Below are 14,526 nucleotides of genomic sequence, written 5' to 3'. Positions count from 1 at the left end.
GGGTTACTACTTTTCAACTTCTCTTCAATCACTCGATCCTTTTAGCACAGTTGTTGCATTAAAAATAAATAAATCCCCCAATGAAATAGGAAGATGACGGCCCATATTCTGACCTTTATGTCCTACCACACGTTATAAACATAAAATTCTCAATGATTTCATCTACTCCTTATCTCAGTTCAATAAAGGCTTTAATTACTACAGTTCCTCTAATTTAACAAAAGCACTAATAAAAAAAACTTAAAGCTTTATTTATAGAATAACAATCAATGAAGTACCAAAAAATCACTATCTCCATTATTAAAGAAATTAGCAAATTTTACAATTAAAATCCAAAAACCCACTATAATAAAATTACAAACTCTATTTTTTTTTAACCAAAATCTCTCACAATATCCTAATTTTTCTAACTCTTCCTCTCTTTATATATGTAAAAAAAAAAAAAAAAAGTTAGTATATTGAGACATTAGAAATAACACTACAATTGAAGAAGCCCTTAAATCCGATAATAAAATCTCCAAATTTGTAAAGCCAAAAGTTGATTTAGATATTAAAAAAAAAAAATGGCTAAAGGTTCCAAATTTGAGCATAAAAATCAGAACTTGGAGAAGAAATTAAAGGCCCAGAAAGCAATGTAGAAGGGCTTGCCATGAACCCACTTCCATGTAACATCGGGCTCCACTCATGCCAAGGCGACATCATTCTAGCCTCCGAAGCTGGCGAAAAGAAAGTACCCGTGGGCACCGCCGGCAACGTCTCCGGCGCAGGCGAAAGTATCCCTGGCGGCATCCGAATCAAACCCTCTTCCGTCCCACCTTCCACCATAACCCCCGCGTCCCCTATTTTCTCTCTTGGGCTCAGACCCGCCTTTTCCGTCACTGCCAACCTCGCCGCAGGCGATACGTCGCCGTCGCCTGAGAAGTTGCCCGACGAAAGTCCCGTGTAGCGTTGGACAATTGACATGAAGTCGGATTCTTCGGCGTGGATTACTTTGGGTGAGACGGCGTAGATGATTACCGGCTCGCGACGGCGTTGGTCTCCTGATGCTGCTGCTGGGACCGCAGCGGCGACGGCGTGGGGTGGTGGGTGAGGCGGTTTTCTGATTTTATGGGAGTCTTTGCTGACTTTTAGTGGGGTAGGTCGTGGACCTTGGATTTGTAGCTGACGCTTTGGGGTTGTCCCGCCGGCTGGAAATTCAGAGTCCATGATTGACGATGCTGATGATGAGTGGTGAAGAAAGGTTTTTTTTTTGGGATGTAGAAGGGAAAGAGAGGACCGGTTTTTCTTTTTTTTTCTTTTGGCAGATGGAATGAATCACTTTGAACACTTTCAGGCAAATTATTTGACCTTAGAAAACACGGGGAAAAGAGAAGTCAATGCGATTATTATTATTTTTTATAAAATATTTCTCCAATAGCAATTTACAAAAAAGAAATGTAATATTAATAATTCATATTTCATATAGTTTTTTTATCACAAAAAATATGAATATTTTCATATGAAAATAATACATATTTTTGGCCTCAAGCTTTTCTTTTTTTTTTTTTTTTTTTTTTTCATTTTTCAACACATATATTCCTCTTATGCTCTTTTTTTTCCTCTTACTTCTATATATTTCAAAATTATTTTTCTTGATTTTTTTAATTTTTATGTGAAAAAGTATAAAACATTAATTGTATAATTCTTATTTTTTATTTAATATCAGTTAAACTAAAATTAAGTATTTTTTTCCTTAACAATGTCAAAGTCAAACAGAGAAATAAAATGAAATAGAGAATATTACATGTTAGCATTTTATAGAATTAATTTTATATTATATTTATAGTTGTATTATTATAAGTAATGATTTGGAAGTCTAATTTAACTTGACCATTTTTTTAAATTTTTGTTAAATAAATAAAGGTACAGCTTTTAGTATTATAATTAGGTGTATTAAACGCAAATTATCCGAAGCTTAAAGGTAACAAAAAAAAAAAAAAAAGTTAACACCATCAGATCACACGTGATGTGCAAGGTAGGGGAAATATTTAAATAAAATTTTTTAAGTGAAATTTATAAAATAAATTTTATTAAAAATGATTAAATAAAAATAAAAATTAATAGATTAAAATGTTTCATTATATAAATGAAATTTATAAAATTTATAAAAAAATTAATAAATTTTGATATATATTTTTAGATAAATATTTTTAATATAAATATTAATAATTTTTTATCGTTAAATCAATAATGACTAATTTTGAATTATAAACAATATTTTTAATAATTTTTTACATATTATTTATCTTTATATTAAACTCTATTAAAGTATCGATTTGAATTTTTTTATTAAATTATTTTAAAAAATAAACTTCACAAATTTCATCTAAAAAATTTTATATAACTTTTTTCATGCAAGGGAGGCATATCATATGTACAAGACTTTAATCAGTTTGCATATTTTTCCTTTATTAAATTTATTTATAAAGAGAGGGGCATTTAGCTTTATTCTGTAGGTAAAATATATGGTTGGAGAATTTCGAAATTGACAGATAATTTTTATTATTATTTATTTAATAAAAAATTTTAAATTATATCTTAATATAAAAAAGTAAAAAAATTAAAGAAGAATAGTATATGTAGTAAAGGGAAAATTTTCCAAGTCTTGAAGAACATTTGCATTACTAATTACATCAATAAAAAAATCCAGAAGGAATTGTAACTTGATTCAAGTAATTGCCTTAAAAGAATCTTTAATTTAAAGTGAGACTCCAGACAAGGCATAATAAAAGATGGAAAGACAAAAGGAAAAGGAAAAAGAGAAAGAAAAGAATAGTACTAAACAATTAAGCATCAATCTTCTTTTTCTTTTTGTATCTTTCTTCTTCAAACTTGTACTTCAAACTCACTTCAACAGCCTATCACTTATTCTTTTGGTTATACTTGTAGTAGTAGAGAAGCATGCAGGAGGGCACAAAAGCAATTTCACCAAGAATAATTTAAGCAATTTGGGGACACTTAAAGAAGAAACTACTGCTTTGGGGGCAGCCAATTCTTCATAGTTTTTGTATCATCCCAGACCTTGATCTTTTCCATATAAATAAGTGCCTGGGTTGTCCAATATCTGAGTGCAACCAATTCATATTTGCAGTGCAAAGGCCTGGAACCTCCTGCCTGTAAGTGATAATTAATGAAGTCATATGTTGCATGCATTTTTTTGTGTAAGATCATGTGAAATTATTGTGTTTGCTTTGGTTTTATCATTATATTTTCCTAACATAATATCAAAATATTTTGAAGGGTGTCAAGTATTCTAATGATGAACAATTTATTTTCATCATTTGACAAAGCATGGATGTCCATGCATTCATAGAAGGGAAAAACTGGTCAACCAAAGCAAATAGTTAAGGTCAATTTTTGTTTCTCTTGCAGTTTACTCTTTTTTTTTCCCCATTGTCAAATAGCTGTTTTTCATAAGAAAATGAGGCCTCTGGAAGCTACCCACGGTGCCCTGGCTCCTCCTCCTTATAAGAAATCAACAAGCAATGTTTCAGATGAGGATAAAGGTAATTCAATTTCAAAGTTTTATCAAATTTTCTTTACAATAGATATTGAAACAGGAACTCCTTCAAAATAACTTGGAATTGTATCTTATTGAATAAGCTCCCTTGTGTTTTATTGAAACTACTATGGTGAAACATGACAGATTCAAAGGATGCATCCGTTCGATATCTGCCCTTGTACAAAGCTGTGGATAGCGGGGATTTGGAAGCTACCAAGAAATTCCTTGACCAACATCCGGATGCACTGTACGCTAGCCTTTCCACAGATGGAGACACAGCCCTTCACATTGCGGTCCTAGCTGGCTATGTAGAGGTTGTTGAGGAGTTGGTAGGGCGCATGTCTGCACCAGAAATAGTAGTTAAACAGAAATATGGTTCAACAGCCCTTGATTTCGCTGCCATTGGAGGAGCACCGGAGATTGCTGAATTATTGGTGAATAAGAATAGAGACTTGCTTAAAATTCCGAATGATCATGATCAGATCCCCGTTGTTGTGGCTGCTCTCTATGGACATAGAGATTTGGTGCAGTATCTTTACTTGGAGACTCCGATAGAAGAGCTTGATCCTAGTAAAAATCATGGAGCTATTCTGCTTACTGCGTGTATCATTGACGAATTTTATGGTCTGCCATCTATTTCGATTCTTGAACAAATATATGCTTAATTTTGCTTACTGGTTCAGTGTTTCTTATTTGACCTTTACCGAGTCCTCTCTTTAGATATTGCTTTGGATCTACTCAAGCGCTACCCGCTGTTGGCAATTGCTGAAGACACAGATAAAGACACAGCCCTGCATATTTTGGCTCAAAAACCATCTGCATTCCCAAGTGGAACTCAACTTGCATTTTGGCAACGGTGGATATATAAATGTTGGTAACTTGTCAGTTGAAACAAGAATAGAAATTTTAGCTATTCATATATATATATATATATAATATAGCCATTAAATTGAGAGTTATCTGAGGCTGCTTTACCCATTCTTGACTTCAGGCATTCATTTACGCCAACAAAAGGCCTCTCTCAACGCATCTGGAGATATTGAAAGGCCTCATGAAGGTCCAACTCATCGAAGGAGCTTGACTAACCAAGGTAAATATGTAACAAGACAGATTTTTCGGTAGAAATTTTACCTTTTCTTTTGTTTGGATTGGTTATGACATTATTGTTTTAGATCCGTTTGTGCAAAAATAACTACTAATTTTCTAAATACTGTATCAATCAATTTTTACTTTAGTTGAAAATCTAGTTTCACTTATGCAGCACTTCACCAACTATCAGAAATATTCTGGAAAGGCTTGAAACTTTGTGGTAAGAAACAAACAACTCTACCAATACCTTTCGTATTTAATTTAGTCTAATTGCTCTACTTCTTGCCATCAGTCCCAGGAGTTACAAGCATATATGAGTTAAAGCTGACACATCTTCAAGCCAAAGAGCTTCTAACTTGCATTTGCCGAGAGGTATCAAATTTAGAAGACGAGCACAAATTGGAAGCTCTGATAAAAAAAGCACTATTTGAAGCTGTTAAGCATGGGATGGTCGAGTTTGTCACAGAGATCATGAAACATTATCCTGAAGTGATATGGTTCTATGATGAAAAAGACAGGAACATATTTTTTGTTGCAACCGCTGAACGCCAAGAAAAGATTTTCAGCCTTATATATAAAATTGGTGCTAAGAAGGAATCCCTGGCAACTCATTGGGATAAGGATTTTAACAACATGTTACACCAGGCTGCGTTCTTATCCCCTTCCTCTCAGCTTGATCGTGTTTCAGGTGCAGCTCTACAGATGCAAAGGGAGCTTCAATGGTTTAAGGTGATTAACTACATAAACATATATAAGCTTCTAATTTGTAGGTTTAAAATGTGAAAGAAAAAAGTTTTTCTTTTTAACATAAATTATTTCTTATTTTTAATTGCAGGAGGTGGAGAGTATTGTGCAACCCAAGTATAAGGAGATGATGAACAAACATTATAAAACACCCCGACTTTTGTTCACGGATCAACATAAGATATTAGTAGAACAAGGGGAGCAATGGACCAAGGAAACTGCTGAATCTTGCACAGTTGTTACTGCTCTAATCGTCACCATTATGTTTTCAGCAGTATTTACAGTGCCTGGTGGATATTATAATGACACTGGCGTCCCACTCTACTTGCATCGAAATTCCTTCATGATTTTCATAATATCTGATGCATTATCACTTTTCACTTCCACAACTTCATTGCTGATGTTCTTAGGAATCCTGACATCTCGGTACAGGGAAGAAGATTTCCTCCAGACTGTGCCTACAAAATTGATCCTTGGGCTTTCTATGCTTTTCTTCTCCATAGCAACTATGATGATAACCTTTGGAGTGGCCTTGTTCATAGTTCTCTATGAAAGAATAGCATGGGTTTTATTTCCAATTATTTTGCTTGCTAGCCTGCCGGTTACCCTTTTCGCCCTGCTGCAATTCCCTCTCCTTGTTGAGATTTTCATTTCTACTTATGGACCTGGAATCTTTGACAAACCAAAGAAGCCCTGGTGTAGATCAGGTTCTAGCCGCTCTTCAACACGTTGCATTCGTTAGCTCAGAGCCGCTTACTGCCTCAGTATGACTACCAAGCAACAGGATTTGGGGGCATTAATTAATATTTATCATATGTTTGTTTTTTTTAAATGAAAAAAAAAACTCCTTTTCTTCATATTCTCTTAAAACATGCTTGCATTCGTTTTGTAAACGGCTATATTTTGCTTGAGATATACATATGTTCTGGATTAGATGCTTAGTGAAATAATTCTGACTTTGTTTTGTATGTCCTTATATATATACGATTCAATCGTTGAACAACGAAAAATTTTCTTATCACACAATCATAATTTAATTAGTAAATTAATTATTATTCAAAGCAATTATAGCAACGGAAGAGTCCTAATACATAAGATAATTTTCTAATAAAAACATCACAAGGAAGGATTGAACAGAAACAAAAAAAAACTGAAACACATTTATTATGAAACTTATTTATTTTGGATAATTGAAATTTTATAGCTATAGAGCATTCTTTTAATATTAAAAAGTTCATCAATGATAATGACAAAGGAAGTGCAAAAAGATCCCCAACTTTGGCCCAAAACTGAAAGACTTTCAATAGCGTCGAAGCCCAATAGCCCTCTCAATGAGTTTAAACCCCTGAAAGAACCTGGAAAGAACCAGAACACTCAGCTTCTCTCTCCCTCCTAAAGCGAGAAGCAAAACCCTAGCAGCAATGGCAGCCATGCTGGTACCTTGACATTTCTTTTCACTTATATCATACTGCTTTTTATTAACATGTTGAATTTCTTTTCAACTGCTTTGTAAATCTGCTTCTCTCTTTGGATGCAGCAACCCCAGATCATTCTTTTGAAAGAAGGGACAGACACGTCCCAGGGGAAGGCGCAGCTCGTCAGCAATATAAACGCTTGCACGGCCGTTGCTGACGTGGTTAGAACAACACTTGGTCCAAGGGGCATGGACAAGCTCATCCACGATGACAAAGGGAACGTCACCATTTCCAACGACGGCGCCACCATCATGAAGCTTCTCGATATTGTCCACCCTGCTGCCAAGATCCTCGTTGATATCGCCAAGTCTCAGGACTCCGAGGTCACTCTCTTCACTCTCTTTCTTTTACTTAATCATTTCTAAATTTTTAGTTAAAGTAGAGTTTAATAGTTTCATGAACATTGGATTTTCATCTCTAAACTGATATTTTAGTTTTGAGTTGGTTTTGTCTGTTGGGATGTTATCAAGATCCAATCTTTTTTCCTGCTATTTAGATGATTTAAAGAGCTTTTTTTTTTTTTTTTTTTTTGCAGGTTGGTGATGGAACTACAACTGTTGTACTCCTAGCAGGAGAGTTTTTAAAAGAGGCCAAGCCTTTTGTTGAGGATGGAGTCCACCCTCAGAATCTTATTCGGAGTTTTCGAACTGCTTGCTATTTGGTGAGTTTGTCTTTTCCCCTTGTCATGGTTTAGATGTTGCACTAGTCTTTATGCGTCTATTTATGTTGAATGTCGTACTCAATGGACAGGCAATTGAGAAGATCAAAGAACTAGCTGTTAGTATAGAGGGGAAAAGTCTAGAAGAGAAGAAAGGCTTATTAGCTAAATGTGCTGCTACAACACTCTCTTCAAAGCTTATTGGTGGAGAAAAGGAGTTCTTTGCATCAATGGTTGTGGATGCTGTTATTGCTATTGGTAATGATGATAGGTTGAATATGATTGGAATTAAGAAGGTAGACTCATTTTTTTATGCCTTATTTTCAACCTTTTTAGCCCTTTTCCTTTTTCTGATATTTATACTTGGATCTTTCAAAAAGTTCCTATACTTTTTGTTATCTGGGAAATTATATGCTTTGGAGCCGTTGTGTGTCATATTGCACTATCTTACTGTTCCAGCTGAGCGTAGCACCTGGCTGTTCTTTATGCTTAAACTCTCATCCATTGGTGTTTTGGTATCATGTAAGTGCAAATGTTGCAATGTACGTTTAGGAAATGAGGTGGACAAGTTGCCTCTTTTTAAATTTTTAGAAGGTCTGAAATCAGGGAAAGTTAACTTTATAGACGTCCTTTTTGAGTTCATAATACAACCAGTTTCTGAAAGCTCTAAAAATCCGATTGTGGCTAGATATGAAGTGACATAAGCTTGGATTGATATATATATATATATATATATATATATATATATAAAGAGAGAGAGAGAGAGAGAGAGAGAGAGAGAGAGAGTTTTCTGAAGTTAAAAAGTTAAAATTTGAAATAACTTGTAGTACTACAGGCTCAAAGGCAGCTTTCACATTAAATGAGATTCCTTTGATTCATGAACGCTAAGAAAATTCCCATCATATTTTCTGTCTTGTTTCTTGACATAACAAATTGATTAATGTTTTTGGTTTTTATTTTTTATTTTTTTACAGGTTCCAGGTGGTAATATGCGGGATTCCTTTTTGGTTAACGGCGTTGCCTTTAAAAAGACATTTTCATATGCTGGTTTTGAACAGCAGCCAAAGAAGTTTCTGAATCCTATGATACTTTTGTTGAATGTCGAGTTGGAACTAAAATCTGAGAAAGAAAATGCTGAGATAAGGTAGGAGTTTTTGCTGCCTTTGATTTGAATTATTTTTTAATGTGGATATTGACTTTACCTTCTGTTTTATATGCTACAGACTTTCAGATCCATCACAATATCAATCAATTGTTGATGCAGAATGGAATATAATTTATGACAAGTTGGATAAATGTGTGAAGAGTGGTGCAAAAGTTGTTCTTTCACGGTTGGCTATTGGTGATTTGGCGACGCAGGTGTGAGATTTTGCCTTGATTGTAGATGCTACATTTGTATTTCTCTGTACCTGTCTCTTTAACCATTGATAACTAACACAATCCATATAAAATATGTTTCTTTTGTGGTTATGTTGTGACTAAATTGGTTAATACATGGTTATGGTCAAATATAAGTTTTTTCTGGTGACCATGAAAGACCTATGCCCTTTTTTATCTCTGGTTGCTTTGTTACCTGCTTGTACAAGTGCTTATGGTTGGCATTGTCAAAGATAATGTAACCATGACCATGTTAATATTTGATACTTTATAATTCAGCTATAACTATTTCTTTCCAGCTCCTATGTTTTCTCAATTGATAGTTTTGCATAGAATTTTGAAGAGTGATGTTTGTCTGTAATTGTGGCTAGTTTTTTCTTCTCTCTCTCTCTCAAGTTTTATTACATGAATGTCTGTTTGTTGACAGTATTTTGCAGATAGAGATATTTTCTGTGCTGGTCGTGTAACCGAGGAAGATCTTCAACGGGTTGCTGCTGCAACTGGTGGAACCATACAAACATCTGTTAACAACATAATTGATGAGGTTGCAACTTGCATTCATTTTTTATTTTCAAGTTTACACCGTCAAAAACTGTTCAATGTCCTTTCGAACTTCATGAATTTAAATTTCTTCTTTATTGTTTTGAAGGTTCTAGGGACATGTGAGGTTTTTGAGGAAAGGCAGGTTGGAAATGAGAGGTTTAATATATTCAGTGGTTGCCCATCAGGACGGACAGCCACTATAGTTCTTCGTGGTGGAGCTGATCAGGTCTTTCATATTTTAACTAGTGACTTCTTAATGTGCATCACTTTTCATGCTGATGCTGGAGATTGTGCATTTTTTTTTCAGTTCATTGAAGAAGCTGAGAGGAGCTTACATGATGCTATTATGATTGTTAGAAGAGCTTTGAAGAAGTCTACTGTAGTTGCTGGAGGTGGTGCGATTGATGTATGTATTTATAATAACTAGTGAAACTTTAAAGCATATTTGAAGATAATTTTTTATCTTGATATTTGAAACTTTACTTTGGTGGCAGATGGAGATAAGTCGATACTTGAGGCAGCATGCACGCACAATAGCTGGGAAGTCTCAACTTTTTATTAACTCTTATGCAAAAGCTCTTGAGGTAGGTGTCGTTGCCCTTTGGTTTTTCTTCCTTTTGGCTGCCAACAAATTTGGCTCTTGTTTAATTGATGTTTTGCTTGGTTGAAACTTACTAAAGTTGAACTTGGGGCTTAGCCCAAATGCTTTACCCATCTCCCTTTGGAGATGGATTCCCGTAAGGCTGGGGTTCAATGCCTACTACTTGTGAATTCCGCTTCCATAATTTCCCCCTAGGCATTGGCCTCTTTTGTTCAAAAAAAACTTATTAAAGTTGTTTTTTAAATTTTTATACAAAAGACATGTATGGACCCTGAGATACGTATACACAAGTAGATATGCCAAAACATTAACTTGATGCTAAATTACACTCCTTGATTTTGCTGAACCTTGTGAACTAGGAGTATATTTTTCTTGAACTTAGATTCACAAATTTTATTTCATTTTCATGTCCAGGGGAGAGTCGGTTGTGTGAATAATTACGAGAAACAGTGTATTTGATATATCTGTGGGAAGATTTAATGTTTGGCCCATGTTATTTTATAAAATTTATTGTCCTTGCTTATGTATGCATTCATTTTTATATCACTATATCATACCTTCATAGTATGATTTTCTCATGATGTATGAACGCAATTTTTTTTTATCACGAGGACAATGTATTTGGGAAGGTAGCACGTAACTTTACCTTGAAATCCTCTGTCAAAATGAAACTTTTACATTTAACAATGAGATCAGATATTTGACATCTTCATGATGTATCTTCTCATCTGCAGGTTATCCCACGGCAGTTATGTGACAATGCTGGATTTGATGCAACTGATGTGCTGAACAAATTAAGGCAGAAGCATTCACTACCATCTGGTTGCCGTTCTTTTCAAAATTTTCCCGTTTATGTTTTTTAATTTTTTTTCATCATTTTCTTCCCATTGTCATCAGGGAAAGATTCTCTTTTAACAGTTTGAGATTCTGACAGGTGAGGGTGCACCTTATGGAGTGGACATCAACACTGGTGGAATAGCAGATTCATTTGCAAACTTTGTGTGGGAGCCATCAGTTGTAAAGGTGGCTTGACCAATTTCCAACTAACAATTGGTTATCTGATGCACATTTTAGTTCTTTGCTAATCTTAATTACATAAATTTTGTGCCTCTGGTATCTAAAATGTTTGCTGACAGATCAATGCCATCAATGCTGCAACTGAAGCTGCATGTCTTATTCTAAGTGTGGATGAGACTGTAAAGAATCCCAAGGTAATTCCATGTTGTTCCCTATCTTAGAAGTGTATGCATGCTTTTTATATTTCATGGTGTGTTATTTGCTCCTTTCCATATGAGCCATTTAACTCTATATTGCTCAAGCATTTTTGAACCAAAATGCTTAGAAATTTTTCGGAATTTGGTGCCTTTACAGTAATCATAATTGCTCCTATTTTATTAAATTTGAGGTCAAAATATCAATGGGTTATTGGAGCTCACCCTTCAGTTCAAATTTTTTTACTAAGACCTTTATGTGGTTGATGACCCTTCTTGATGAAGCGTGCATTCTTGAAAAGCAATATACAATCACACACCAAAATCAATCTACAATTTGGGTAAATTAGCTTCTAACGAAGGAGTAAGAAACCCTAAATTTTATGTGAACTAATGTGGAGGGGATCTTAATGCTTCATTTGTCATTCAATATGTGCTAGACAATTATCAATTTCTGTTATAGAGCTTCAGTGGCTAAAGATATACAGTCTCATATATGAGGCTTGATTGTAAATCACTTAAACAAGTAAATGAGATTGTTATCCTCAGCTACTGAAGCTTGATTGCATTAGATTTGATCATTATCAACTCAAATAAGGAGCTTAATGCTGACTTAGCTTGAGTTCAAAGTCTAAACTTAAAATTAATATAATATCTAATTTATGTATGTATTTAATATCTGAAGTAATTCAAAATTTCAAAATCTTTAAGCTTGCAAGCCATTTGAGTTGAGTATTGAAAACCTGTAACATGGCTTGATTTGTTACTAGAGCTTTGAGGTTGATAGTGAACGAGTGGAGCTCCAAGTATTCATAGTGCCAAGCTTGAGTAGCTGAGTGGCAAAACAAAGCCTTAATTTTATTAATGCGGCATTGTGACCCACATTATGTCATTTTAGCTATCTACTTGTCAGCACTAATATGTGCCAATGCATTTGCACTGCTGTACAGCTCTTTCACTGTTTTCCCGTGTTTAATGTTGCAGTCCGAGAGTGCACAGGGAGAAGCTGCCGCAAGTGCCATGGCTGGCAGAGGGCGTGGAGGTGGTTTCCGTGGCCGCGGACGAGGAATGAGAAGGCGATGAGCCTTCCAGTTTTGTTTCCCAACTTGGGGTTCGATTGTTTCTTAAATCTATTTTTCAGAGGAATTTCTGTGAGGGCATTAAAACAAAAAAATCGATTCCTTTCCACAGGAATGATGAAATGGCATGCTTTCCACTTCCAAGAAAAGGGAGTAGTAGTTGTGAGGTATGAATTAGTTTGTGTTACATTTACATATGAATTTTATCTAAATTGAATTTCAGTCGGTTGCAAGATTTCTTGAAATCACGTGTATTCTCCGAATTATATGAATTTTAAAAATAAAAATTTCACTTGTTTTGATTTCTTTTTTATATAATATATATATATATATATATATATTAAAAAGAGAATGTACGTATATACATAAACAGTTCGTAAAGCACCCAGACCAAAAACTAGATCTTTACTGATATTAAGAGAGGATCATTTGAAATACAGGTCCAAGCTAAATACCTTTTATTTTCAAGCCATTCATATGAATCAGATTGAGCAGTGTTATCAGAATTGGATTGGACCATGGACAGGACTATCTCATCCGGACTTTTGCAAACGCTCCCCTTTCTTTCACTTATGCCTAAAAGTAAAATACCCAAATTCTATTCGACCCGAATGGACTGGTAGGGAAAATATGTTGCGAAACAAACGCCCACTTTCTTGGTTTGAATTGAATTACCGCAATGACGCAGCCAAGCAAGCGTCGCTGCTCTGGCAAGAGCTTTGAGCCTTCTAACTTCCCCCAAAATATCTAAACAAACATGTACTCCCTCACCCAAAATCGATACACCAAAGTACGTATAATACTTCAATTTTCATTTTGTCGAAGTCAAGTACCAAAGATTCACAAAGTCTCAGGCACACCTAGCTACTTATATGTCAATTTTAGCAACTTCCTTTTATGTGCAAATGAAAATTAAGGCATTGACTAGAGTTTTTAATTTGGTAGAGAGCTCATTGCGGTCATATTTTATGATTAGAAGATACAATGGTAAAATTTTTTACGAATATATAATAAATAAAATTTATTTTTATAATGTAAACTCGTTTCATAAAATTTTCCCAAAGGGAATAGCGGTCAAGTCAGATTAAGCATTAAGAAAAACTTGGTTCAAAGTCAAGTCAGCCAACTCGCAACGAAATTGGATGGAACTTAATATTTAAAAGCTAATGATACAGAGAAACTTACCATTTTCATTTTAGAAAATTTCCAAGGAAAAAGAAGAAAACGAGTGCCCCATACGCCGTGCTAAGACTCTTGACTACATTGGATTTCTAGATTCTTAATACCTTATTTCACACGTAAGAATTGACCCACAAGTTCAAAACCCTTTGTTAATGTGCTTATAAATAGGCATTGCCCAAGCTGAGGAGATTGCATTGCATTGCTTTCTTTAACCAAATTAATAATGGAAAACAGAAAGGGGAAGAAGAGATCAATTCCCATGATGATGAGTAATCTTGTCATATTTCTCATCATCATTTCTCTTGCAATTCTACCACATATCTGCACTGCAAGGCATCATAATCCATCCCATCTAGCACCAAAAACACCACCATCCCCCCCTCCTTTGCATCAATCTCCACCATCACCATCACCAAAGAAATCTGAACCACATGGAGGAGGACGAGTGTATTATCTGCCTCCTAATCGCGTCTAGAAAAATGTCATCGTGCTCCTGCTAGCTAGCTGGCTATGTATACTGTATGTCATATCGGATTCTTGATTTATGATTTATGATTTATGTTCATATATATATATATATATATGTATTATTTGTGTAACTATGTATCTTTCTCTTTCTCTGGTGCAGGAATAAATAAAAGCGTGCAGCTTCACCAAATGTTTTATATATAAGGGATCGATCGACGAAAGACTTGGATGGAACTCCCAATTACTAGACCAAACACTTCTTAGGGTTGTTGCATTGGTTGGTGTGACCAAAGTTTTCTTCTCGTTATGCATTATATATTAAGTGTTAAAAAAAAAAGCAACTAAAGTGACTTAAAAAAAAAAAAATCAATTAAAGTGGGTTTTTTTTTTTGTCAATCAAATCGAAACTCATGTAAAGCGCCCATTTATTCGTTTGATTTTGGTGATGTTGCCTTTGATTTCATCTTTTGAGGACTGCCATTATTAATTCGTTAACAAGTGATTGGTTGATATCAATAAATACTAGTATTTATTATTATTATATAATAATATTTTAAA

The 14,526-nt window shown here is 34.6% G+C and overlaps 3 protein-coding genes and 1 long non-coding RNA gene across 5 annotated transcripts; 3 read left to right on the top strand and 1 right to left on the bottom strand.

Annotated features, from left to right (window-relative positions):
- Positions 1-434: 434 nt before the first annotated feature.
- Positions 435-1,324, bottom strand: LOC111292467 (protein MKS1-like). Its single transcript, XM_022884870.2, has one exon. The coding sequence runs from the start codon at positions 1,204-1,206 to the stop codon at positions 568-570; it is 639 nt and encodes a 212-aa protein (XP_022740605.2). The 5' UTR covers positions 1,207-1,324; the 3' UTR covers positions 435-567.
- Positions 1,325-2,873: 1,549 nt separating this feature from the next.
- LOC111292517 (Ankyrin repeat family protein) lies at positions 2,874-6,342 on the top strand. Of its 2 annotated transcripts, none has more exons than XM_022884940.2 (8): positions 2,874-3,155; positions 3,280-3,545; positions 3,686-4,165; positions 4,262-4,411; positions 4,533-4,631; positions 4,803-4,850; positions 4,923-5,359; positions 5,466-6,342. In XM_022884940.2, exons 2-8 carry the CDS (start codon positions 3,461-3,463, stop codon positions 6,114-6,116), a joined length of 1,950 nt encoding a protein of 649 aa, XP_022740675.1. In that variant the 5' UTR covers positions 2,874-3,155; positions 3,280-3,460; the 3' UTR covers positions 6,117-6,342. The 2 variants fall into 2 exon arrangements, with proteins under 2 accessions (XP_022740675.1, XP_022740676.1); XM_022884941.2 differs by having other exon boundaries at positions 3,060-3,155; positions 3,444-3,545.
- Positions 6,343-6,741: 399 nt separating this feature from the next.
- LOC111292443 (T-complex protein 1 subunit eta-like) lies at positions 6,742-12,620 on the top strand. Its single transcript, XM_022884841.2, has 14 exons — positions 6,742-6,810; positions 6,912-7,172; positions 7,385-7,510; positions 7,600-7,803; positions 8,482-8,651; positions 8,731-8,866; positions 9,312-9,428; positions 9,534-9,653; positions 9,735-9,833; positions 9,922-10,011; positions 10,763-10,850; positions 10,963-11,051; positions 11,165-11,239; positions 12,224-12,620. Exons 1-14 carry the CDS (start codon positions 6,796-6,798, stop codon positions 12,320-12,322), a joined length of 1,689 nt encoding a protein of 562 aa, XP_022740576.1. The 5' UTR covers positions 6,742-6,795; the 3' UTR covers positions 12,323-12,620.
- A 1,262-nt stretch (positions 12,621-13,882) lies between these two features.
- Positions 13,883-14,364, top strand: LOC149516320 (uncharacterized). Its single transcript, XR_016345494.1, has 2 exons — positions 13,883-14,019; positions 14,129-14,364. It is a non-coding gene; the product is annotated as an uncharacterized LOC149516320 (long non-coding RNA).
- The last annotated feature ends 162 nt before the right edge of the window (positions 14,365-14,526 follow it).

The sequence above is a fragment of the Durio zibethinus genome, chromosome 10 (genome assembly GCF_047325235.1).
Source record: "Durio zibethinus cultivar Kanyao isolate XHJ-2024 chromosome 10, ASM4732523v1, whole genome shotgun sequence".
Lineage (NCBI taxonomy): Eukaryota > Viridiplantae > Streptophyta > Magnoliopsida > Malvales > Malvaceae > Durio > Durio zibethinus.
Note: the sequence above shows the minus strand (reverse complement) of the source record. Positions and strands in the feature narration are given on the sequence as shown.